Source organism: Cydia amplana, chromosome 16 (assembly GCF_948474715.1).
Source record: "Cydia amplana chromosome 16, ilCydAmpl1.1, whole genome shotgun sequence".
NCBI lineage: Eukaryota > Metazoa > Arthropoda > Insecta > Lepidoptera > Tortricidae > Cydia > Cydia amplana.
In genome coordinates, this window is record NC_086084.1 from 11,091,228 (window position 1) to 11,118,842 (window position 27,615).

A 27,615-nucleotide genomic window follows, 5' to 3' on the forward strand; every position below is an offset into this window, starting at 1 on the left:
TAACGAGTACAAATCATAAAGGCTCGTTAAGAATCAACGTTACAAACTGGAAGTTGTACTTATTCCTTAAGGAATAAGGACCAAATATCTGGGAGACCGAGCTTTGCTCGGAAAACATATAAAATCTCAAAAATTAGCGTTTTCCCAGAGATAAGACCTAGCTAGATCGATTTTTCGCCCCCAAAAACCCCCATATACCAAATTTCATAGAAATCGTTAAAGCCGTTTCCGAGATCCCCGATATATAGGTACCTATATAAAAATACATAAATAAATATACAAGAATTGCTCGTTTAAAGGTATTAGATTCTGATTAGATTAGATAGATATAGCTGGTCAACCAAATCTTGTCAGTAAAAAAAGGCGCGAAATTCAAATTTTCTATGGGACGATATCCCTTCGCGCCTACATTTTTCAAATTTGCCGCCTTTTTCTACAGTCAAGATCTGGTTGACCAAGTATAGATATAGTTACCCGAGTTTACGGTACAGTCGGTACATAAGTCAAGATGACAGCAAGTAGCCAGCATAACTCCATAAGTTTACACCGAGTTGGAAAAGCGACTAGTGTGCAATTCGAAGCACCACCATAAACGTCAAATTTCTATAAAAATCTATGAGTACCTAGGTAATGGCGCTGGTACACTTTGTTGCTGCCAAGTCGATAGAGAGTTAACTTGGACAAACTCTAAAAAGGAGAAAAATTATTAAAGTAAAACAAACAAATTAATAAAACAATTTAATACTTCCTTTCATATTTTCATAACAAATGTTATTAAAACTATGCCAATTCTCACGAAACGTGTGTCTCTCGTCGCTTGCACCCTGCGGCTCGATCAGGCGTTTCATGTTACAAATAATAACTATTATTTATCATTATAAATAATAAAGTATATTTAATATAAATCTTCAATACTGTTTATTTTGTGTGTCCTTTATAACTATTAAATTTTGTTGAAAAGGAAGTCGGTCTCTGTATCGTTCGATTCTAAACTAAAATAATAATACAGTTTATAATCACAATGCTCGATCATGTTTTTTTCACACGGACGCATACTTAACATAAAATATACATTACATCACTTGACCCTTACACTGCTAGAATACATTTTCAATTGGTATTATATAAGTAATATGTATTGAATATGTTTGTACTTCCCAGTCGACTTTGTATATTTGTAAGCTAGCAATGAAAGTGTTAAATGTGTCAATTGCACCTTCACATACACACACATTTTCACATATTTTTTCAATTTTGTGTGGAACTCGCGAATGTTATTCGGCCACCAAGCGGGCCTCGCGCTTTTGTGCTTATGATTATGTCAAGGAGAACGTTAGGGTATTTGTCAAAAAATCATATGTGTCGTTTCCAAGCAGAAGGTAACTTATTGTCGGTTTTCATTAAGGGTCTACTACAATATAGATGCAATCAAAAATTGTCCTTATGGACAACGTTTTGCTTAATAACGTTACATACGTTTAGGTGCCTTTAGGTCATCCATGAGTCACAGCACAATATGTACGAGTATAAGTACACTTTATCTTATCATATAATCTATTTTTGGCAATTCATAGGAAACAGGAATACTTTCAAACAATACTACTTACATACCTATGTAAGGATTTAAATTAAACTTAAATGACTAGTCAAAAAGAAAACAAAAAAAACTTTGGTCGTTGTGCCATTTTTTTAGGATTTAAAGGTTTTTTCTATTTTTTTACGATTTTCTTTTTTTTGTTTGATACTAAAGTATCTTTTGCGACCGTTTTAATACATTGTCGGTGTCAGTTGATAACGTAGCGTAGTGTATTGTGACCTGAAAATAAATGCAATCAAGTTACAGAATATTTGAATAGGCGAAGGTAACGTGAAAGAGGGGTACAAAAGCATAACGTTACAAATATGTTTACTGATGTTGGGTTCTTTCTTTTCATACAGTCAGCAGCAGAAGTTGCTAAGCGGGCGAGGTGTTCAAAATTACATTGACACGCTCTTATTCTCTTAACAATAAAGTCGCGTCAAGATCATTTTGAACACCTGGCGTGCTTAGCAGCTTCTGCTGCTGACTGTACCATGAGTTGCTTTTCTTTTTTGAGTTACCTCAAATATACTGTATTAGTTCCTCAGAGAAACTTTTACAAGTACATCAATTCACAGGACAGCACGGGATTTAAAGGTATGAGGATGGACAATTGGACACCTTGCCGATGGTAAAAGAATGCCGATGGCAATATACCCGTCAGTGGTTTTGTATTTATGTTAACCTTTTGGACGTGACGTCTATCATGTGCGGCGCTTTATGTGGTATCCAGAAAAGACAATTTTTCGCCAATCTGATGAAATTCTCCGATCGAATCAGCAGGTGCGGACACATAAGTGCCAATTTTCATAGTAATTATCTATGGAATGCAAATTTCCTGGATACCACTTTATCGTGAACCTTGTCGAAAAGCACGAAGGTTGACATTAGACTGTAGCGCGCGTTAATTCACGTCTTTGGCTGTCAAAGAGTTAAAGAAAGCTGACTTTATGGCTCCTCTACTCGATGGGCCAACGCCGGCCACTCCAAGGGACGCAGCCATGCGGTAGAATGAGATAGCAATATCACTTGCTCCCTCTAAAGCCCTTGCTACACGGTCGCCGACAAGCCTTCAGACCGCGTGGCCTTGGTCCGACCCAGACCGTGTAGACAGTTGTTTCCAACAAAATTTGACCAAAACTGACCAAGGGCAGACCAAGGTCAGACGGTTAGAAGGCTTGTCGGCGACCGTGTAGCAAGGGCTTAACTCATAAATGCGTCCCTTGGAGTGGCCGGCGTTGGCCCATCGTGAAGAGGAGCCATTAGACTTACGTGTCGCATCAATTAGTCTTCTTAACGTCCTTGCTCTCCTCTTTAGGCTGTCCCTTTCCAAGCAGCTTGGCTAGGGAGTCCCAGATGCCGCCGAGGAACAGCGCGCTGAACAGGTTCTCGAACGGCACGAACGGATCGTGGATGCCCAGCAGGATTGAGGATAGCTGGAAAAATAATAGTACAACATATACTTAAGTAGTTTATTTCTCTCTGTATTCTGTGTAAGCAGCTGTAGATCTAGATCAGGGGTCTGACCTGAGACGCCATGGATAGGGCTGCAGGCACCGCTATTTTCTGGGCATCTACTGTTTAGGAAAGCCTCGATACGATACGAGAGAAGAAGAAATTAAAGGGGTCTATAATCATTTTGACCCAAGGACCACGGAAGTTATTAGCTAAGCAGTTTTGAGACCCCTGCCGTAGATCATTAGTATAGGTATTAATTGGAATTTAGTTTTATTTCAGTATAAGTAGTTAAGTTTTGTGTTAGTATCTGGTTTTCTCGCGATGTTTTCCGTCCTCAAAAATATTGCACACGGAAACAGCCTCCAAAACTTTTATTTTCACTTGTACCTATAATACCGACCATTTCATAATCTCCAGTAGTTCGCGAACTACCAGGTACCAACCAATTGCTTCTAAACTTCACCGACTATGCAACAATGGTTTAAGTTTTAACTAATAGCGATCATTGATTTTCGAACGAGCGAGCGAAGCGAAGCGAAGTTCTTACATTCGACTTTGAACACGCGGCTGGCTAGCGGCACGTCTCGGCATATCGATGTTTTTAGGCTGAACTGTCAGAAGATAGTTTGATACTCAATAACTTAAGTAAATTTGTTCTAATTTAAATGAAATTGGGTAAACATGTAGTCGAAGGCATTATATTTTAGTCATTAAATTATGAGCAGGCCCGATCAAGAGGTTATTGAGCTAGAAGAGCTTAGAAGGCCAAAAAGCTGTTTGTGAGGGGTCTTGCTATTCTGGTCAATTTTTTGCAAGAAACATGGTCGAGTTTAGTATCAAATGAAAGTGCTCGACTTACACTTTCATAATATCGTTTTTAAATTTACCATTTTGAAATAATTAGCAAGATAAAAATAAAATAGAATAAACATAATATATGTATGTGACATTTGACAAGAAATATTTCGGCTTAGCACAGATACAGTTTATTTTAATATCTATGGTGGTGACTTAAATCCAGGGGAGGGACAGCCGTATACGAAGCCCTTTATTCGAAAAAATAGCGCCATATTACTTAACGCTAAACTTGTAAATGGCGCTTCAAAATTGATGCAAAAAAGCAAATCTTGTCAGTAGAAAAAGGCGCGAAACTCAAATTTTCTATGAGACCATATCCCTTCGCGCCTACATTTTTTCTACTGACAAGATCTGCTTGGCCAACTATATATACATATTAATCTTTGCTTAAATCAATCAGTTAAAGGCTCCACAGACCTTGCAATAAATCCACGCGATCTTTGATCCATTGCCGCCTATAGAGCGACATAAAATAGTAGAAATTAAATAAAATGGAACTCAAAAATGTCCATACTAAATTGTTGTCATGTGTAAGCATTTTACGTCAAAAATGTGACAGGTACGTAGAAAGTGGCGCCCTCATTTATTTTCTATTATTTTATGTCGCACTATACGAGTACCTAAGTAGGTGCAACAAAGTCAATCGCTATATAATTTTTGGTTAACCGCGAGTTCTCAGTTCGGGGCGAACTACTAGTATAGCTTGGTAAGCGGTTTGAAAACAGCTCTTACCTCGTTGGCACAAGACTTTATCTCTTCGTCGAATGAACTTCGCCTTCGAAAATGAGGTGATTATTTCACAAGGCCAAGTCCAAGGTAACTATGTATTAGGTATGATACAAGTAGCAGTTATCATGATCATAGATCTTAGTTGCTCGTTGCCGTGCCGACTAAAGTAGAATGTTAGAAAATACCTATGTCTACCTTTTAACAATTTAGGGTTTTGAATCTTGAATCTAAACTTCTTCGTCTTTACTTAACAATCGGCAAGTCAGCATGGACACTGCAAAGGCAAGCGATTGAGTTTTGTTGGAACTACGGTACCTATTTTGTGGAAATTGCCATCGTACAGACCGAACACGGATTCGTGTAGGTAAATGATTGCCGAATAAGAGTCATTATTATATACTATTTATAACATAAGGGTAAACGACAACTGCTCTGAAAACATGGTGTTCCGCAAGGCTCTGTACTATCCCTATTGCTTTTTCAGGTTTACATTACAGCCGCTGGCAGGAGACAAAGGACGAAAGCGACTAATTAATATAAACAGAATATACCTTAAAGTAGACGAAGAATATGACGATGCCGAAGTAGACAAGCGCGTGCGGCGCGGAGATGAGGTCGGTCTTTTTGTCCAGCACGAAGATCACCGACGCCACCAGCGATGCCTTCGTGTAGCTGGAAAGTGTTTATTACACATTCATTTACTTTACTTACTTGAATAAGATCTCCTTGTGGATATGGTAGGTATATACAGGGTGCTTCCTGTAACAGGAGCAATAAATTAAACTGTAGGCTGTACTCCTCAAACTGATCAACATTTGTTCGGCAACTTTTGATAATAACTCATGTTTTGATTTTTATTACATTTTTAAGTTTATTCTAAGACGCAATGTATTGCAAATTTGTAATGTTTAAAGCGTGACAAGCAACGTCAAACACACTGATGTCAGCGTACATTGAAGGCAATATTTATCTTGTATGAAAAAGACGAAGTCTAAAGGATTCATAATTTTTAAAAGTTGCTGAACAAATGTTGGACAGTTTGAGGAGTACAGCCTTTAGTTTAATTTATTGCTCCTGTTACAGGAAGCACCCTGTATGTATGTATGTAATATTCAACTGTATAACAACTTTTTTAAACCAACAACTTAGCAGGCGGAACTTAGATATTTTTATTGGCAAAATACCTTTTTAACAGATTTAATAAAAGAAAAGGTTCTCTATTCGTTGCGAGTCTGTTGCTATAATTGCTTTATAATTTTCCCCGATCTCTCTGAACTGATTTGGAAAATTATAAGACCCTGAAGAAATCTGGGACCTCGTTAAGTTTTTATTTTATCAGGGGCTGGAGCCACGTTACCCCGTGTGATTTTTGGTTGATTATGGTTGGTAGCGCGTCTAGTGCGGCAAAAGTTTGCTACTATTATGCTTACATGCTGACAAGTACTTACAAGCTAGGCTGCATGGTTTCCATAGCAGTCGGAGTCCAAGCTCCGCGGATCAGCCTCTCCACCAGCTTGGTGAAGCCCGCTCCGTTGCCCTTCAGAGTACCTGTAAAAACGTGTTAATTAGGTAATTATAAAAACAATTTTGGGTGTTATAATTAAAGTAACATTGAAGGTTAGATCTCCTAGAGTTCCTAGACAGTTTTTGACTTTGAGGAAATAGTTTTTACTTACGTGCACCAAAATGGTATAGACAATGTTTCTTGATGTATTACTTAGTTGTTCTCGACTTTCAAGAACTGGAAAGAGTTGCAAATTCCCTAGAGTTGTGTTATAAATAAGTATAACACTCCTCCTCACATTTGGTATGACGTGGACCAATACAAAAGTTACTTCCATCTTCTGGCACTCGCATTGTTCGTCTCGCCATCTGGTCGGAGGCCGACCCAACCAAACACTCCGTTTGCCAAGATGCCATGCAGTATTTGTCGGTTTTGAGACAGATGTGGCCAGTCTACTGTCACTTTTAGCATGCTAACTTTGAGATGAAACATCATTGTTGGTAATTTATTTTGGTTATCTGGCGGATTAGTTACCTTCGAATGTTATCCCCCCTCTGAGCTTATGATTACACTCACCAATAATAATCATAATGATGTAAGCGTTAGGATACAGTTTGCCAGCATGGCTGACTCCATCGTACACTTTCTTGGCACGGTAGATCTCTTTCATGGCAGATGCGACGATCTTCACTGGCAGAAACTTTGCCACTTTGTAGCCCACGTCGAAAGGTGTGTAGAATACTATGTACCTGAAAATATAGGAAGGAGCAAGTTACATTTGTAGCTAACAAGTTAAATTACTATAGCAAACAGAAACACCAATTGCGTAAGAAATTGCAAAGCTAGCGGATATTACCTACCAATATCCGCCAAGGTTAAACTCAATGTCGTGTAGTGGTGTAGACTGCTTTCAATTGACAGCCGCAAGACAGTTAACTGTGAGTACCTACCTAATAGTTAACGTACATTTGAAGGAACTGACTGAAAGCCTGTCAGATGAGATGGAGTGACGCTAAAAGTACTAGGTATGCCAAGCACAAATTCTGCTTCCTTTCACTCTTAGAAAAATAAAAGGCGTTCGCAAAGTAGTTTCTATGGTTTGGATGGATAATGCTAGGATAGCCACGAGTCGATGCAAACCTATCAAGTTAGGGTGCAGATGAGGAGTTACGCCGTGTTCTAGAGCTGCGCGAGGATATATTCTCACTGAAGAGTCCTTTGGCCACCGAAGATCAACTTGATGGAGCTAGTGACTGAGCCGATGACAAGCTGCGATGAAGCTGAGCTCAGAAACTTACCAAGTTACTGTGTCGTTGATATGTTGTGGCGGGTCCTGAGCGTGAGGATAGGCTCCTCGAAGAGTCCCTTCACTACTGTAGATCACCAGCTTGGTGGAAACTTATGACTATCAAAATTCACCATTATGATGGAAGCTTACCAAGTAACTGTGCCGATGACGAGTTGTGGCGTGTTCTTCAGCGGCGCGAGGATGGGCTCGCCAAGGAGGCCGTTGACAACCATGCCGCCCGCGAATATCACGAGCATGGTGGAGAGCCAGCACGCCAGAGGGTGCTTGCGCGAGAACGCCTGTGCGCCTGAAGCAGACAGTAGGTATTTATTAACAGAGGCGTATTTATTTTAAGACTAAAACCCGCAGCTTTTTGAAGGTTTGCCGCCGTCATCATAGCCGGCAAAAACTGACCGCAAGCTTCGGCTTGTGCCCCTGCTAGGAAATGGTTTCTAATAATATTTCGTCCGTTAATAGGAAAGGGTTAGACTCAAGGCTAATATTAGAGAAATAATCAAGAGGGAGTATAAGGGGACACTATCAGCTCATGTGATGAATATAGTATATTCATGGAATTTTAAGTCTATTTATACATTTAACATGCGTAGTGCGATATACTCGTATCTATTCTAATAAAAAAAAGCCTTTTCTTTGTGATCCCTTGAAGCGGTTGTAACAATATAATAACATAACATTATTTTGGGATCCCCTCTTGGGTAAAGGCTTCCTCCAGCTTTTGCCACCTATCTCGTCTTGGGCCACATCAGCCACATGTATGTGGCCACCCCTATATCTATCCTAATACTACTGATAAAAGGGGCGCGGACTTGAATCAACATCACCCTGTATTTAGTTCCACCCTAATGCACAAGTAGGGATCGGGGACGAGCTATTTAATATAGGTACCGTTAACCTCTCTCTTGGAGCATAAAAATTGCCTTCTCTTCCATCTGTGAGGGGTGCAAAGTAAAAGTAGCATATTTTCATTTCATCTAATAGTATATATTTATACCTATATTTCGGGGATCGCGGAATCGGCTCTAACGATTTCGATGAAATTTGGTATATGGGGGTTTTCGGGGGCGAAAAACCGATCTAGCTAGGTCTTATCTCTGGGAAAACGTGCATTTTCGAGTTTTTATATATTATGCTTTCCTAACGGTCACCCAGAAATTGATCTTTTATTTCAGGAAATAGCAGCAGTAGGTATTGCAGTGGTATAGTATAAGTAGTTTCACGAGAGTTGAGGCCACGCCAAAGAGTATAATAATATATATATAGTAAAAGAAAGCCAACTCGCGAGTAAATGTCAAAAAACGTCTACACAAACGCCCCAAGCGGATTTTGACCAACTAACCTTTACGTATGTGTGCGTGCACAGTGCACACATGCATATTGCATACTAATAAAACTATGGCGCCTTTTTCCTTGACCGTTTACAGTGAACCTATAATTTATATCATGACCATGACATGACCGGTTAAACATTGATAGTCTGTGCGGAAAGAGAATAGTCGTGGAATGTATAGGGCCTAATACATTCCACGACTCTTCTCTTTTCGCACAGACTATTATGTTCGGCTAATTGATAGGTAAGTAACTTAAACATAATATATTGTGCATTTTGTTTGTAGTGCAATTATGCAGGCTTGCATTTCAAGACGTTTGTGTTATATTGAAAATGCTTCTCGCACAAAACAACCATAAATCATCAATTAAACATCATCATCAAAACGAATTGGACACGTCCGCGTAAATAATTTCCAGCAGTTGTGATGACGTAGCAAGTTGTAGATTTGATTCCGTAATTTCGCGCTCGGTACGTATGGCTCGTTGGTCTAGGGGTATGATTCTCGCTTCGGGTGCGAGAGGTCCCGGGTTCAAATCCCGGACGAGCCCGGCTGAATTGCCTTTTTGTATTTTTAATTAGCTTTTTTATGAATAAACATAATTAGCCGCCATAAGAATTATTTAGGACTTATTAGAGATAGTTAACAACTTAAAGAAATGGTAAAACTAAATGAACATTATATCGTTGATTTATTTTTACGCCATCTATAGGAATATACTGACATAACCTAGACCCTTTGCTAGCTGCAAAACATCTGCAAGACCAAGGATCCTTGTTATCATAATCATAACTTAAATATTCTCCAAAACAAATAAAACTTTTTCTGGTTTTATTTTGTCTATCTTTTTTCATGAAAACGTAGATTGTTTATCACCCTCATGATAAGATTGCTTACGTATATTTATAGGTATGATTACAAATGCAGTAAGTACAAGTACCTAATACCATTCTTATGTGCAATTAGGTAATCTAATTACTAATTCACCGGCAAAGTTTAATAAAGTAACATATAATGTGGTGTTTTATAATTAGCCACCTGGTTAGCATTAGATAGGTATAAGTAGTATGTAGTATGATCCGCAGGGAACCAATCTATTTTTAAGCTGTGTACAGTATTTATTTTTAGTTCGCCCCATACATTACGTTTACGGGCAAAATAGCGCAAGGATGCGGAAGTTAAACATAAAGAAATTGGCGGTTCATTTAAAAATAGAAACTCACCAGCACCCAAATCCTCTCTGACGGAAAGTGCACATAATAATGAATGTGCGATGTCAAAATACGGGAACATTTTCAGTTTTATGACCTGGTTGGCCAGGTCTAAGAAGGCTTCGGGATCCATGGTGGAATATTTGAGGTAACTACAATTATTTGAGAATGTATGGCACAACTAAACACCGACAATAGGGCGGTACGGCGGCCGCGTGTGATCGCGGGCAGAGCAGCCGCGAGACTGAGCTTGGAGACTGGATGTGGACGGAGCTGATTGAACGCTTTTATTATTTTTGTCAAACCACGCTGGCGATGAATCCACAGATAAGATTAGCCGGCACTGCGTTAGTCGGTTTTAGTTTTTGTAAAAGTTTTTAAAATATTTCAGTTTTTCTTGCATATCAAATTAGAACCAGACAGATAATTTCAGCATCTCTGACATGGTTTCCGTAGTGTAGCGGTTATCACGTGTGCTTCACACGCACAAGGTCCCCGGTTCGATCCCGGGCGGAAACAGCTTTCGTTTTTTTGTTTGTCTGTATTTTATTGGATTCCAATTTGCAGCAGAATACAAGCTGAATATGAAATAAGATACATTTATTGTGATTGTCGTTATATGTATATATACGTTGTGTATATATGTAACGTGGTTAATACAAGTAGGTAGAGTTTTTTTGTTTATGCATAATCTTAAACAATAACCATAATTTTTTTGGCAAATAAAATAAACAAATAAGCCTCATTTGTTAGTTACGAAACAAAATCTGCAAACAAATGAAGTAAGGAGCATTCAAAATGTGATTTTAAAGAAAATTTAAAAATAAATTGGCAGCATATATCTCATAAATATATAAATATACATTTCGTTCTAGTTGGTAGGTACAAGAGCATTTTTTATTTTTTTTTATTAATTAACATTATTAACTAATTTGTAATTTAACGCTCGAATATTTATTTTCATTTATGCAAGGCGTTATTATCTATTATATTTTGATATAATTTCATTTCTTTTTAATTTCAATTAATTTATTTATAACATTGGTAGCAAAATGACATTGTATAGTTTATAGAGCATAATACTAACAATATTTTATAAGGCATAGTCGTAAGTACTAACAAAAATGGTCCTGAAATAAATGAATTTAAAATTTAATAAAACACATTCATGATTTCATTATGAAATATATTTATAACAATATTGTTCACAATTCATAAAATATTCCAAAAATTCGTTAGCCTTACAAAACTTTATAAAGATTAAATTATATTTATAGTTTACATGAAAACATACAAAAGAAAAGAAGTAAAATTTTAACGTCAGTCTTTTCTTATTAGATAGTTCATTGCTACACAGCCAAATCTTTGGAATTCAAATTTCGATTATCAATAAATAAAATTTTGTATCTAATAAGTAATAATCTCTTATCAGACCGTATAACTATTATAAAAAAAACGATCGCACAACTGAAAATTTATTATTATTAAAAGTATTAGTACAAAAGCACTGTAGAAACCTGTGATTACTTCATAATTAATAATTATATTCTAAAGAATTGAATGCATTTAAAACTTAGTAACTAGATATCGGTAGGAACCAAATTAGCTTTACTTTTGACTGGAATGGAATAAAATGCAAAGGGCGGACTATAAAGCTAAGTGACGACTAAATATAACTAAACATAGAACTAGCATTGGGGTGTGTACATCGCACCTAGGTATATTTATTTAAAATTATACGCTTCAGCCTCTATGTTTCTCTTTCCCGTGTGTGAATGGGATAATTTTTTGTCGTCTTTTTGCATTGTTTTTCGACAACGATTTTTTCTGCTCTATACAGCACAACCGAGGTTTGAACCCATGATTTTTGACCACCAAAAATATGAAAGTTCACGATGTTATGTTATTTGTCGGCTGCTAACTGTTCTAAAGACGTATATTTTTAAATGAAAATGCCTGCACGCAAGGCCGTCGCTTTCGTGAAACGAAAAAACTAGCAAGCGACATGAATCTTTAGCACCAACCAAATATTATAACCAAAATCAAGATTATAAAGCCTAAAATAAAACCTACATATTAAAGACAAAATCAATAAATATAATAGCATACATAATGTTATCAGAACGTTTAGTTTAGGATTGTCAATATTGTTTTTGTTTACTTTTTTAAGACGATAGGTATGTTATGGGAAATGTAAATAACTTTTTCTTACTTTTTCAATGCGATTTATAACGAAGGAAGACTAAAGAATAAAATTAAAGTTAAAATCTTATGTCCATAACGATGTTTAACCCCTTTAGATAAAAAAAGAACTTTATTTCAAGTAATTTCAAAGAACCTTAACTTTAAAATCCCAGCGCCTAGATTTCAACCACATTGACCATCCTAAACTAAACCCTCTGTAATGTTCTCAAGGTAGTATTTCGAATGTCATGAAACGAAACATTGACATCTAAGGCACTTGCATACTCCACCCCAGATATTTATAAATGGCGACTTAATCTAGTTAGCATTATAAAAAAAACTCAACTTATACAAGATGATACAATCACTCGCTACAAATTTAATTGTTCAAAACTGAGCTATAAATATAAATATTTGTTTAACAAAATTGATATTCTAGAGAGATTACAATATTCTATGCCGATAAAATAATAATTGATTAAATATTTTAAAATTAAAAGATATAACAGGAACCAACTATTTCTTTATGCAGTTTCATATTTAAAAGTTAATAATTTATCGAAGTTATTAATATTTATACAATCGGACCTGCTGATTTAAAAGTAATTCCTTAACATAGTATATAACAAGAAGTATTCCTAAAGTAACCGTACAACGTTAACTAGATGAGCAAAACGATAAACAGTCTTCAGTACTGTTCTACTTATAGTTACTGTGTAGGATGCCACAAGTTTACGGTGTCTGCCTGTTATCTGTAAAATAAAACAAGTTTTATAATCTACTAGTGACCCGCCCAGCTTTGAACGGATTAACAAATTATACATAAACCTTCCTCTTGAATCACTCTATTTAAAAAAAACCGGCCAAGTGCGAGTCGTACTCGCGCACGGAGGGTTCCGCACCATCAACAAAATATAGAGCAAAAAAATCGTGTTTGTTGTATGGGAGCCCCCCTTAAATATTTATTTTATTTTATTTTTAGGATTTGTTGTTATAGCGGCAACAGAGACCTCATTTGTGAAAATTTCAACTGTCTAGCTATCGCGGTTCATGAGATACAGCCTGGTGACAGACGGACCGACGGACGGAAGGACGGAGAGCGAAGTCTTAGTAATAGGGTCCCGTTTTTTACCCTTTGGGTACGGAACCCTAAAAAACGCATCAAAATCCGTTGCGTAGTTTTAAAGATCTAAGCATACATACAGACAGCGGGAAGCGACTTTGTTTTATACCATGTAGTAGTTACATGTAGCTAAAATGCCGTAAAACATTTCTACATGTCACTTTGGGCAGTGTTTTTAGAAACAACGAAGCATTTTTAGAGAGGAGCATAAGTGTGTTCTTGAATTCTAATTAATTTACTTATACATTTTAATACCTAGATATGTATTATTCGGATCAACGTTCCGTTATTATGAAAGATGAAAGAAAAGAGTCAACTGAATTTAAGCCAACACCTGAACATTTCTTAGCACGACTTTTCGTTGCAAAATATGTATGCCATCTGTTAAGTTGCGAAATCAAGAACTGACAAATAAGTTGAAATAAAATGAAACAGAACATCGTGCAAAAAAAGAGATGCAAGATGTTTCGATATTACAATTTCCAACGCCGCAGTACAAAGCCAGAGACCAAGGTCTGATTCCTAGATTAATTTCAGTAACTGACCTTTTTTCCCACGCGCGATGTAATCCGCCGACGAAGCCCTAGCCACGCCCGCGTCTCGCTTGCCACCTCCTGAGGCCAAAAACACCGCTACAGCTCAACCGGCCGCCTCATAACACCCACAAGCCTTATCTTAACATGCAATTTATCCATGCATTTTTAAATATCCATCTATTTAATTCATGTTCATTGTGATCTTAATCTCATTAAATGCCCTGCAAGGGTTGGTCATGCGATATAATGTTACCTATGTTTCTTTCGGAGGTACTTTTTACCGTCCGGCCGTTCGCTGAAAATAAACAAAATCATTGTCAATTCTTCACGATTACTTTATCAGAGTCTCACCCTGTTTTTTTTCAACTGTCAGCTAGTTTGAGAGCTTTAAATCTAATGTATCTATTTACACGAAAAAGAACGAATTATGCTATTGAGAGAGAAAGCATGTTTCGAGTATTTTCGTGTCAAATGTCGCTAAACAGTGAACTTTCCGACTCTTTACGGAACCGTCGAATTCCTTTCCGTTACTGTTTTAGTCCTTTTGGACGTTTCTTAAAAGGCGAGTCTTTGGGAAGAAAGAAAGCTAAGAATCTGTTACCCATTTTTTCCTTTCTCGGCGACCTCTGGTATCGTTTCTTCTCGGTTTGGATGAATGTTTGCGAGTCGACCAAAGGGGAGGGTTGTTCTGCGTTCAGATGTTTGTCTTCGCAGTTTTGGGCTGGCTTGAATTCTTCCGTGGCTTCCTCGGCTTGGGATTGGTCGGTCTCTTTTGAATGGTCAGTCTCGGTCGGATGGTCGGCCGGTTTTTCTGAATCGTTCGGCTCGGGTGTTGGGTTGTGTTGGGTGTCGGGTGTGGCAGGCGTTGCGTTTTCCGATTTAGTCGGGGCGGATTCCTCGCTCGGAGTCGGTTCTTGGTCAGATTCGGCGGTTTCGGACCTATCGCTTTTCAGGCTTGTGGCGTTTGTGAGCTGGAAACGAAATACAACTTTATAAGTTACAGACTATGTAGTAGTGTGTACTTATAAGTAGGTCGTAAGTTATCCTATGTTTAAACGAATAAATTCAATGATAAAACACTGGGTCTATAAACAATTGGGACATTACAAACGCTCCAACCAACGTAATTACTAATTACAGAATTGAATAATCCTTGCTGTTGCTTGGAATGTTTAATTTAAATACGGAAAGTGCAGCTAAGACAAGATTTAACTATCTCTATTTTCCCAGACTATCACCCGTATGGACACTTACTAAACGTCTGCTAAGTTAATCAGCTGATGATCGTCGTTTCTCCCTCTCAATGGCATAACGACATATCCCTAGACAAACGACGATCATCAACTGATTAAGTTAGCAGCCGTTTATGAATAACCCCATTAGACAACGCAAGCTACTTTGTTTCAACTCACCGTATAGCTGGAGTCTTCATCTGAGTCAGCGTCCAAGTCGACCATCATCTTCTCTATCAGCCGCTCCATGGTCGCCTCGCTGGTGGAGGCGGGGCTTTCCTCCTGACGGGGGCGCTTGCTACGTTTCACTACCTGAAAGTAATGATTAATTTTTGGTTAAACATTATAAGAAAATATTACTGAGCTCTGAACTCCGCTAAACTACATCCTACTTAATATCAATGGCTTTCTTGGGGATTGTCGTAAGACCTAGTTTTCGCTCTGATACCTACCATGACGCTCATATTCGTAAAAACCAGTTCCAGGCGCCAATTCAAATTGAGGAGTATGCGGTGGCCCATGGCTTGATGTACAACACCAAGAAGAGCGAACTACTCGTCTTCAATGCAGGCAAAAAGGAGTATGCGTCAGTTCCTGCTGTATATTTATGTGGTGTTCCTCTAAACAGAGTTTCACGTTTCAAGTACCTCGGGCACTGGGTCACCGAGGACCTCCAGGATGATGCTGACATAGAAAGGGAGCGCAGGGCATTGTCAATAAGGTGTAACATGCTGTCACGTAGGTTTGCGCGGTGTGACAGGGATGTCAAAAAGACCCTTTTTAAGGCTTTTTGCCAGTCCTTTTACGCGTGCAGCCTATGGACAAATTACACAAAAAAGACCCTCAATGCCCTGCGTGTCCAATACAATAATGGTTTCCGCATGCTGATGGGACTGCCACGTTACTGTAGCGCCTCGGGGATGTTTGCGGAGGCTAGAGTGGACGCGTTCATTGCGATAATCCGTAAACGCACTGCCTCCCTCATGCGCCGGGTGCGTGACAGTTCCAACAGTCTGCTTCAGCTCATTCCTGGGGATCCTGCTGGTTCACTCTGGAGGCACTGGAATGACCTACATATGGGTTCTAGAGGCACGGTGTATGATTTAATGTAAATAGTTATTTGTAATTTTGATTTTAATTTATTCTAATGTAATTGTACTTTTTAAATTTGTTGATTTGTATTATTTTAATGTTAATGTGACTTTCGTATTTTTTTATGTTTTTATGTATGGGTATCATTGCCTGAAATAAAAGATTTGATTGATTGATTGATTGATTGATTGAATTCATGGGGTTAAATTCCTAAAAGTGGTTCCATCAGGCTCATTTAGATTGCTATCGGGAAAGCGCTATGTTGAGGAGAATAAAACTACGACCTAAGCGTTATCAATCATAATACGTTTCGGTAGTAGTAAACAGGTGGTAGCACTGTTTATTTGCAAAGCCATAAACTAGTGAAGTTTTTTGGACAAGTCACTCTGAACTGAAACACTCTTTATTGTTGAAATACTCGTCACACTTCAAATACAAAAGTGTTCTATCTACTATCCTTTTAACCATAGATGTACACACATATCAATAAAATTGCAGGCGTCTATATTTAGCTGATTACACACACTCGTATATTGCGTACAATGCACGCGTGTCCAAAGTGATTCCTTACCAGACTTCTAAATGGGGGTTATCATTCGACGCGTAGGTACGTATGACATTAATTGAAGGGATGTTTACAAAAACAACATAACTGACTACACTGGTTGACACCTGAAACGATTAACAATGTTCTTAAAAAAGTGTCAACCGCTCTAAGCAGTTATGTTGTTTTTGTAAACATCCCTTCAATTGTTCCGCCAAGTATCAATCTGGATGATTCTATCAAGTATACAACTTTAGTTAGAAATACAAAAAGTTGCAAAAAGAAGCCAAAAATCTGCAATTTTATTTTGGCATGTCGCTAATACCAGGCGTGGCTCACTCCGCGATTGCGTCGCTTTGCTACAGGTAGCTAAAAGTACATCCGTTCCACACCAATTTTGGTGGCTAGCCATAAGTCGCGCGTGGCGCTGTCGCCACCTAGCGGCCATATCTGATCGTAACAGACCCGTTTTGTTAGAGAGTGAGTCTTCTGTACCTAGTAATTATTTATTCTGTGATAATACGCGTAAGAAGCAAAGTACGTCCACGGCATATAAAATAGTGTTTGAAGAACTTTAGCCCGATTAGATACAGCTTTTTCGCAAACCGCGTCATAAAAATGAATCAATTGATGACAATCGGCTCAATATCTTGACAGTACACGCAGGACATACCTAAACAGTCTCGAAGTGGAAATATTAATTTGAAAACAATCATAATTATGAATTCAATAAAAACTTTTATAATTAAAAATGTCACGCTCTATTCAACAAAAGTAGATAAGCGGGCGGTGTTTACAGTAATCATTATGCACATTGCACTTACTCTTAAAAGTTATGTTCCACGTGTAACAGTTTTAGGTAGGTTACCTACTTACCTACGTATATCACAATTTGCGATATCTTTATTTGTCAAGACTTGTTAACTTAGGTTTGTGTTTAACTTAGGTTTGTGTTTTTATATAGTATATGAGGCCCTTGCTCGTCAAATACTTGTTGAAGAGACTCAGAGACGCCACAGGAGACTGAATCAGCCTACGAATCCAGCGAAGGAATGCTGCCAGCATCATACCATACCGCAGGGACCATTTTTAGATCAATTTCGTTTTTTTTTTATTATTGTGTTTAAATGAATTAAGCTAGTTTTATCTGCATTCGTTTATGTACTTAAGTCATTGATAACAACAAAAATAGGAAACAGACTTCGCTCAGAGTTCAAGTCCAGGGCCATTTCAATCATTTACGATTAGATTTGACGGCTACTGTCTGGAAACTTTAATCTCAGACGATCATAAAATCAAGGATCGAATACCGGTGTTATTTTCGTTCCAAGGCCGTCTTAAACTATGCTGGGGCCCTTCGGCACTCAAGAATTTGGGGCCCTTTTGTAAAGTAAAGAAAGCGAATTAAATAAACTAAAATTTTTCTACTATCATCTTCTATTTATTATGGATAAGTAATCAAATATACTATGTGACTGTCTGTCCTTTGGGGCCCCCAGCATATGGTAAAAACGGTATCGATTCGTTCTATAGAACCTATCTATGTCACATATCTAAGCTTGGCTTGACAACTAATCCGAAGAATTGGCGTAGGCAACTAGGCACTAATAGTTATTACGAAAACGACTGCCATCTGACCTTCCAACCTCTGGGTTGGAAGGGTGGGTTTACCCTCTGGGGTAAACTAGACCTTATTGGGATTAGTCCGGTTTCCTAACGATGTTTTCCTTCACGGAAAAACGACTGGTAAATATCAAATGATATTTCGTACATAAGTTCCACTCATTGGTACGAGCCGGGATTTTGAACCCGCGACCTCCGGATTGAAAGTCGCACGCCCTTACCGCTAGGCCATCACCAGCGCTCTCATAATACGTCGGTCGGTCGGTTGATATTGTGCATATCAAAACACGCAAAAATAGCGTGCAAGAAATAATTATGAGTAACTGTGTAGGTTGTAGGTACTAAGTACGTGATATATCGTTATCGTCTAATTTATACATGCAGACGTTTCCTTTCAATCAGCAACAAATAGTCAGATCAGAAATAAGAACATCTAATCAGTGAACGGCATCTAATTAATTATAGTGTGTCAAAGGACTGTCTTATTTCAAACATAGACAGAGAAAGTCATACTATCTTTGTCTTGCACTAGCACTTGCACCCAAAAGAAAAGGATGAGTATAGTTTTTTTTTGTTCCTATTTACTGACAAATTGGTTTGACCATCTATCGGAATCAAGATAAAATCTATGCAGTTACGCAACAAACCAATATACGAGACATATTATAATTATTATAAACATTGACCCTAGCTTACGAATAAGAATAAGTAGTATAAGGTATAAGTAGGTACTATAAATGTATTCCAATTAGTTGAAAACAAAATATTTTTGTCATTGAGAGTACAGTGCCCCCTTCAGTTAATTAAAATCACATCTCGATATTCACTGTGTACAGTCAAGGTATATGATAAATGAAGCGAACAATTTATTTTGGACCTTATTGTTATCACATTAAGGTGAAGCATATTTTGGTAGCATCAATATCTTAGACCTTGCCTGTACCATTCAACCTGTAAAGTCAAGGATTTTAATTATTGCATTTAGGGATGACTGGACATTTCATTGAGTATGTACCTACTAAACAACCAAACCAAACTATTCGCTTGCACTCTAAATGGGTAAACAATTGAACTCTGTTACCGTACAGTCACCATATTAATACTAATTCTGACAATTCTGTCTCTAAGCAAAGATAACAATATTATCATTTATCAGAGGCAGCTTTAAGGCGGTGCAACAGCACAAGTTGCCGTCATCGCGGGAGATAAAATAAAGCAAAAATGGCGAAAGTTTAAAACATCAAAGAACGGTTGCGAGCGCTACTAATTTTCTATTTGAGTATGCAGATTATTTTTAAAAGACTTGCGTATACGACTTAATCGCCGGTTATGGTCTAATAGTTTGTGTAAAATGTTCGATAAGAAGTCATTGTGATTCAATCTGGCGGTAATCGCGTCAATTCAGTCATACATAAACTATGTTACAGCGATTGAGAGTAGAAATGTATTGCGTATTGTCGAGGGCTGCGGTGTGATTGCAAGCGGACAGCGGAGCGGTGAGCCGTTCATAGATTTAGATTTGATCTCGTTGAAATGTATTTTAACCGCTCGCTCTTCAGTCTTCACCGCTGCGAGGATGTAGGACTAAGTTGTGTTTTTAGGTAACGACTTCTTATTATTAGATTGCCCAATTAGAAATGAAATAATTAACAAAGAACGAAAAGATACCGTTTTCGTTCCCATACAAAAAATACAGGTACCTATCCGATCATTGATACCGCGGCCTAATAAATAATAAGTACCTATGTTATTTCAAAGCGTGAATTATGTTGGAATCTCAACCCGCAGTACCTACCATTTTTCTCGGGTCGTTACCGTATTCATAATTCTGTTACTTTTACAACAACCGAATCTGCTAGACCGTTTAACACTCTTTTATTACCAGGACTTGATCATTGTTGCTGACTCTAGTAGTATTGTTGTTGCCATAGTGCACCAACTGTCTTCTATAGCACATCGTAAACTAGAAGAACGACCGCAACCCGCTGTACCACGGTTCGGGGGTCGTACCCATACGAGTTCTCATCATTATGTTGCCCTGGTACTAATACAACATGCTAGACTATTACAGATACACTTTCCAAGACATCATCATTTTTGCTGACTCTAGTAGTATTGTTGCTGGCGTTGTTGCTATAAAGCACCGACCTTCTTCGAAAGAAAGCACATCGTAAACTTGAAAAGCGATCTCAGCCCGCTTTACCAGGATTCGCGGGTCGTGCCTTGTTTATCCAGGTAATTTTGCAACAACCGAACCTGCTAGATCGTTTAATAAAGATACACTTACCAGGACTTCATCATTGTTGCTGACTCTAGTAGTTTTGTTGTTGCCATAGTGCACCGATTGTCTTCTAAAGCACATGGTGAACTCGAAGAGCGTCCTCAACCCGCTGTACCAGGCGATCTAGCATGAGTTGTATTTTCGCGCGCGACTCCATACATCTTGCGCGACTTCAAGTATGGAGTCGCGCGCGAGAACGCAACTCATGCTAGACCGACAGGGCTCATGGGTTGTGCCTTATTTATGCAGGTAATTTTACAAACGCACCTGCTAGACCACAAGTAATAAAGATAAACTTACCAGGACTTCATCATTGTTGCTGACTCTAGTAGTGTTGTTGTTGCCATAATGCACAGATTGTCTTCTAAAGCACATGGTGAACTCGGAACAGCGTCCTCAGCCCGCTGTACCAGGGCTCATGGGTCGTGGCCGTACGGGCCCTTATCATCCTGTTGCCCTGGTACTAATGCAACAACCAAACCTGCTAGACCAATGAATAAAGATACACTTACCAGGACTTCATCATTGTTGCTGACTCTAGTAGTATTGTTGTTGCCATTGTGCACCGACTGTCTTCTACACACATCGTAAACTCGAAGAACGACCGCATCCCGCTGTACCACGGTTCGCAAGTCGTAGCCATACGAGTTCTCATCATTATGTTGCCCTGGTACTAATACAACAACCAAACCAATCAATTCATAAAGATACACTTACCAAGACTTCATCATTGTTGCTGACTCTAGTAGTATTGTTGTTGCCATAATGCACTGATTGTCTTCTAAAGCACATGGTGAACTCGAAGAGCGTCCTCAGCCCGCTGTACCAGGACTCATGGGACGTGCCCGTACGGGCCCTCATCATCCTGTTGCCCTGGTACTTCAAGGTGCGCAGATAGCGGCGTTTGCCTTGTATGTATGTCACCTGGAATAGGGTTACTTGGTTGTAAAACTTGTAAACAGTGATTTAGTGTTGTATCAAATTAGGTTGTTCTATTTTACAAGTAGGTTAAGTAGGTATATAGATATATATATTACACGTTTTTATTAATCTAAACCTGTGTGAGCCGAATGTTGGAAACTAAATTAGAACTAAGTACTTCTTGGCGTTCGATAGGGCTCAAATTTGGTATATGTACTTTTGAAAGGCCAGTGACAATGCAATATTGTGATAACATCAAGCTAATCTGATGATCGAGACCAGAAGGGTCTATAGCAATTACATGATAACACAACGCAACCTCGCGACCATATTGAGGTAGGATTTGTTAAAATGATGTCAGTATAAGTAGCTGACTGTTAAAAGAAAAGTGCACAGCAATAAAACCTTGGGTCAATGAGATAATGACATACATTTATGATCTCGACCGTGTACAAAGTTGTCTATATAATACGCCCACGCATATTTTATATGAGGATTGAAACATCATGTTAATTAGTGGTAAAGTTCCGTTTACACGCGGATATGACCTGGGTCATGTGATAAATGAGTTTAGTTCAAAGATTAATTTGCTTAATTAAGCTAGAAAATCGGGGATCAACTTATGTATACATTCGCAGTTCATTGACATTATTTATAATAACTATATTAAGTAAACTCCTTCATATTCATTATGCAGGAGGCAGACAAAACTTACAACTATGGGCCACCCACCACACTAGAGTCCGAGAAAAGTCTGCAGCGATTTTGATAGACCACGCAGTGCAAGTGTCATTTTAAACGTCAAACTTCTATGAATTTATGACGTGTAAATAACACTTGCACTGCGTGGGCTATCAAAATCGTTGCAGACTTTTCTTGGTCTAACTCTAGCGTCTCCAGTAGCGGGTTTGCCTTTAGGCACAGTATAGAGGCCAGGCCCTAGCGCGAAAACCGAAATACGCAAATTGCGGGGAACTTTCTCTTTTACTCCAATCAGAATTAGAGTGATAGAGAAAGATGCCCGCAATTTGCGAACTTCGATGTTCGCGGTTATAGCACAGATATGCGGGGCGGCAGTCTATATGGTGGGTCCTGAGAAAAAGGGCGGGGCCTGGGGCCTATTGCGGCCAAGATTGGAAATCCGCCACTGAGCGTCTCCCGAGCGTCGGCGTCTAGTCAACTCTATCTATGGCTGCTGCTCGAAGCAACGTTGGCGAAACTAGGCAGCGACGCCATTTCCCATAGCGCTGACTAGACGCCGACGCTCAAAAGACGCTAGTGTGGGGTGGCTCTTAGTTATAAAAACTTACAACATCGGCAGATCGAAGCGGTGGCTTGCCCAGCACTAAGTTTACGAGCGATATAGACTCGCGCGTAATCCTTAGGGCTACCAGCATCATTAAAAAGAACACCCACGGCAGGGGGCGGACGAGCTCTGGTTGAGGCCTTTCTTCTGGGTCCACTAGGAGAAAAACAAGACATATTTATAAAAGCTTCATTCTGTATAATGACTCTGAAGGGTTACTAAAGGCGAAACTTGAGCAAACTTTGACATATGTGGATATTTGCTGACAGAGCGTCATACTTAATTACCCGCTCCGTATGTTTTGTTCAATGTGGACTCTTTAAGGTTAATCTTGAATTATTTCACATGCTGAATTTCATATACAAAGCGCAAAAGGGAGATTAAAGCCGTTACCATGGCAACGATAATACAGCTAGAGCAGTTGGAGAGTGAAAGAGATATGCCGTGGTTATCAAACTGATAAGACAGCGCTATGTGAGTACCTATATAACGATGTCTCGTACGCACACCGGAGCGACGTGCGGATGCGTTAGGTTCCTTCACATTTTAAATATTTTATGTTTTAAAAACTTACATGGCGGGGGCACGGCCCACCGTGCGCATTTCTCCAGGACCCAAAGCGCCTTGTCCACATGTCGGAGCACCGTTTGTCCGAACTTGTAACTGGCTGCATGCTCCGCGACATTTTGGAAGCCCTCTTTCACCAGCGCTACGAGTTCCATGGCTGGAAAAAATTAAATAATTCAGCAGAGCTAGGGCAGGCTAGCGGCAACTTGGTAGAAGAACCGTTATAAGAGAGCTAGTCATAAAATAGCCATAAAACTTATAATAAAACATTACGTTTTAATGAACTCAAAGGTGTTAGAAAGCGATAAACTCATTAGGTGCCTCACTACATGTTTTATTACCTACGCGGAAATTGTGAACTAATCACTTACGGCGTTAATCATAGACGCATTACAAAGAGTTAGCTTAGCCATGCATCGTTTGTCTTTATCTGTCATTTTGACTTACATGTAAGAAAGGGGTAAAACATAATTTAACTAATTCATATGTATATATTCATAAAACTCAAGCCTCAATAGGGATGATGACAATTCAGTTCAATTTAATAACAAAATCTAGTAAAATATCAATTTCTTATGAGCGTTCCGCGAGTGAAGTACGACCGTCGGACTTTGACTATCATTTCTGACTTTAACACTGATTTAAACTTTCACGATTATTACACATTATGTTATTAAATTGTACAACGGGACTTAGTGCGCAAAACGTTCAAGCGGATAAACAAGACCAAGTGCGGGTAGTTCGAAAAACTCGCGCGGTTAGAAGATGCTGATGTCAACTTAAGCCAGTCTTCTCCGAGACCACGGGGACAACACCGTCCTCGAAACGTCGGAGGTAAATCTTAAAAATTTAGATACGCGATTAAGTCCCGTTGTACAATTTAATTTCTGACTTTTGTATTGCTGTAATGCAATGGGTTCCATGGAGACATTTGATCCTAAAAACAATCCTGATCGATTGATACCATAAATGAAAATTTGTCATCTAGCCTATTATTTAATTTACGTTTTTTCCCTTTCTTACAAATAAGTACGGCAAAATGATTGATTAAGACAAATGATTAATAGATAATTGAGGCCTGTAGTACGTTTATGAATAACACTATACATCAGGTAATGTAAAATACTAGCTACAAAAAGTTGATAACTATTTTTGCATTAATCTTAGGGATGTACCGACTAGTCGGGAAAGCAGACTATCCGGCCTCATTTGTAGTCGGCGACTAGTCGGCAAAAATGGCCGATTAGTCGGCACTTTATAAGTGACAGAAAAACAGGGCAAAAAGAAATAAACAGCAAATATTTACCATAAGCTTTTCACCAATATTACCCAAATTCCTATTTAGGGTGCTTACGAAAACTATTGTTTGAGACCGTGGTCCGTGTGGTCGCTTTCTTATGTCCGATTGTCCTGTTGTCCTATGAAATATAGCCTTAGGATTTATTTTTTATTTTTAGCGTTACTGTATATTATGATATTAATAGCGGGACGAAAGGGATAAAACGATTGTTTTTAAGTGCACCTAAACCGAACTTAGACGAAACTTAATGATCTGGCCGACTAGCTGACTAATCGGCCATCCCAGCGCCGATTAGTCGGCTAGTCGGCCAAATCAATAGTCGGTACATCACTAATTAATATTATATTTTTCCTGTGCTTCAGTATAATTAATCAGTAGGTACCTACATCAATATTAAACTTTCGTGAGACATATTTTAAACTGTTTAAACTGCTTAACATGTCGCCAATAGCGACTAAAAATTCAAGTCAGGTACCTACATAATTAAAGTAAAAGTTTAAGGGTTAATAACTGATAAAACCACTTACTAATAATAAAAAAATTAATGGCATATAATTGCCATAATTATTGTACAGTAATCAGGTACTCAGCATTATAAAGAAGTTAGTTTAAGTAAGCATAGTATAGTGTCAGAGGTCATAAGTCAGGGTCTAAGTCTAATCGCAGAGCTAGTAAGGCATTTCATAACTTATCTACTAAAATGCTTAATGAATAATAACTATGTTTATTAAAGTTTGCTTTCCATTTTCACTATCTGATATTCCGAAACCAGTAACATTTTGATAGTTCCTGAAATACTTTAACACTTAACAGAAATTGGATATGTAGCTAATAAATTAAAATACACCTGGCTCAAGAAGCTTAGGTACAGGATAACAGGACATTGTTTAAAAGGAAAATAATCTTACCTACAAAAATGTTGTGTAGAAATTCATTATTACTGTTTTAGGCAGAAATAAAATGTACCAATATTTTTACCTAGCATTAAAATTATATTTTAAGGGTTCACTCATATAAATAGCACTTAAATTACAAATATGTATAACTATCTTACCTCCAAGTAAGTCTAGAACCAACAACACACACCACTTATAAAAACTTTACATTTCATTCATGCATGCTGTTAGTATAGAAAAACTCAGTGCACTGTTATCACCTTTATAATGTAATAATGTACTGTCCACAATATTGAGATAATTTACCATTAAGAGCTATTTTTGTTTGGCCGGGTAATTATTTTACAATAAACAAGGTATATGGAGTGCAGCAAACATAAATACATCATTTTGACTTCTTTATACCTTATAGATAATGTGGGCAGTATAAGGTGCAGAGGTCAGTGCAATCATAGGCTGATATGAGGGCCACGGAGCTGACAAATATCCAATCCACACCAATGTAATTGATAGGTGGTTTGTTTGTCTGACTTGTATTCTGATTAGAAAACTATCTAACACTATGATTTATTTACAATTTACAAGTTTAAATAAATATGATTATCATTGTAATAAGAATAGAATAAGCCCTAAGAAAGTATTCAAGTAAGATTCCATAGACAAGGTATTCCATAAAAAATCGGAATTGCGAGTTTTAGTTTCGCTTATTAATTGTAGGTACCTACTTTTTCTAATCTAAAGATACACACATTTACATATTAGGTACCTGATGTTACTTACTCAACATATATGTAACAACTACACATTGAGTGCTAATTAAGTAGAAAGATTTGTTGATAAATGATAAGTTACTCTTACCTGAGCTACGGCTAAAACTTATTCATTATCGGTATAATAGCAATCAGTTCAATAAGTACCCACCCAAACACATATAAATTACTAAACTTACCTACTCTTGAATATATTTATACCGCTCCAATTCAAAGGCAATAGAATACAAATACGGAATCCGGTTAAATTGCAATTGGTGGTACAATTAGAAAATCACATCGGCGGACTGTTTACTGACATGCGCATACGCAACTGCGGGTGATATATTATATTTGAAAGCGTTCAAGAAATCGGTTGTAAGTTTCTTATATTTACGTGAAACACCAAATATGCCGACGAAACAAGCACGTAAACCAGTCAACGCTAGAAACGAAAACGAAGAAACACGAAAAATGAAATGAATAATTTGCAAGTTTTGACAGATCAGATCTCAATCTAATAAGACTTTTCACACGATACGACACGTCGTCAAATCTATTTAAAGCTGGTCAAGCAAATCTTGTCAGTAAAAAAAGGCGCGAAATTCAAATTTTCTATGGGACGATATCCCTTCGCGCCTAAATTTTTCAAATTTGCCAACTTTTTCTACTAACAAGATCTGCTTGACCAAGTATAGCAAAAAACTATTAATTGATTCTAAGGTTTGAATCATTGATTTACACTAATTAATTAAATTATCAATTAGTCTACAATGTAAATTATATAGAGTAGAGTAATGAATTGTAAATAGTATATATATTGCAGTGCCCAACAGGGTTCACAAACACCTAGCTTATAACTTCACCACCTGTACAATTACTTTGTGAAATTGCAATAAAATATTGAGAATTGAGTATATATACGTGGTGCCATCCAAAGAGAATTAAATCACTACGTTTTAAGAGTCGGCACTCTCGAACAAGCCTTGAACCGAACTATGAACGTACATTGTGCCAACACACCAACAGGGTTGGGCAGTATTTCAATTACATGTATTTGAAATACGTATTTGAAATACAAATTAGTATTTTGTATTTGTATTTCAAATACTACCTCAAAAGTATTTTGTATTTGGTATTTCAAATACTGCACTCACATGTATTTAGTATTTTGTATTTCAAATACTTCAAGCTTCAAAATACATTTCTATAAATACATTTTATTAAATTCTATAATCCTAAAATGTCTAATCTCTCGCACAAGCTGTGAGCCGACCGCGAACCT

General features: G+C 37.9%; 2 protein-coding genes, 1 long non-coding RNA gene and 2 other non-coding genes across 5 annotated transcripts; 2 read left to right on the forward strand and 3 right to left on the reverse strand.

Moving 5' to 3' along the window:
• Positions 1–1,553: 1,553 nt before the first annotated feature.
• Positions 1,554–10,232, reverse strand: LOC134655001 (trimeric intracellular cation channel type 1B.1). Its single transcript, XM_063510455.1, has 7 exons — positions 9,989–10,232; positions 7,567–7,723; positions 6,705–6,877; positions 6,073–6,172; positions 5,176–5,296; positions 2,852–3,015; positions 1,554–1,816 (listed from the first exon to the last, which is right to left on the reverse strand). Exons 1-6 carry the CDS (start codon positions 10,107–10,109, stop codon positions 2,860–2,862), a joined length of 828 nt encoding a protein of 275 aa, XP_063366525.1. The 5' UTR covers positions 10,110–10,232; the 3' UTR covers positions 1,554–1,816; positions 2,852–2,859.
• Positions 9,244–9,315, forward strand: Trnap-cgg (transfer RNA proline (anticodon CGG)). Its single transcript has one exon. It is a non-coding gene; the product is annotated as a tRNA-Pro (tRNA).
• Positions 10,233–10,422: 190 nt separating the features above from the next.
• Positions 10,423–10,495, forward strand: Trnav-cac (transfer RNA valine (anticodon CAC)). Its single transcript has one exon. It is a non-coding gene; the product is annotated as a tRNA-Val (tRNA).
• Positions 10,496–12,484: 1,989 nt separating this feature from the next.
• LOC134655009 (uncharacterized) lies at positions 12,485–14,160 on the reverse strand. Its single transcript, XR_010097404.1, has 3 exons — positions 14,073–14,160; positions 13,829–13,897; positions 12,485–12,912 (listed from the first exon to the last, which is right to left on the reverse strand). It is a non-coding gene; the product is annotated as an uncharacterized LOC134655009 (long non-coding RNA).
• Positions 14,161–14,346: 186 nt separating this feature from the next.
• LOC134655364 (uncharacterized) lies at positions 14,347–26,825 on the reverse strand. Its single transcript, XM_063510813.1, has 6 exons — positions 26,531–26,825; positions 23,393–23,542; positions 22,823–22,974; positions 21,309–21,515; positions 15,232–15,363; positions 14,347–14,790 (listed from the first exon to the last, which is right to left on the reverse strand). Exons 2-6 carry the CDS (start codon positions 23,538–23,540, stop codon positions 14,347–14,349), a joined length of 1,083 nt encoding a protein of 360 aa, XP_063366883.1. The 5' UTR covers positions 23,541–23,542; positions 26,531–26,825.
• Between the last annotated feature and the right edge of the window lie 790 nt (positions 26,826–27,615).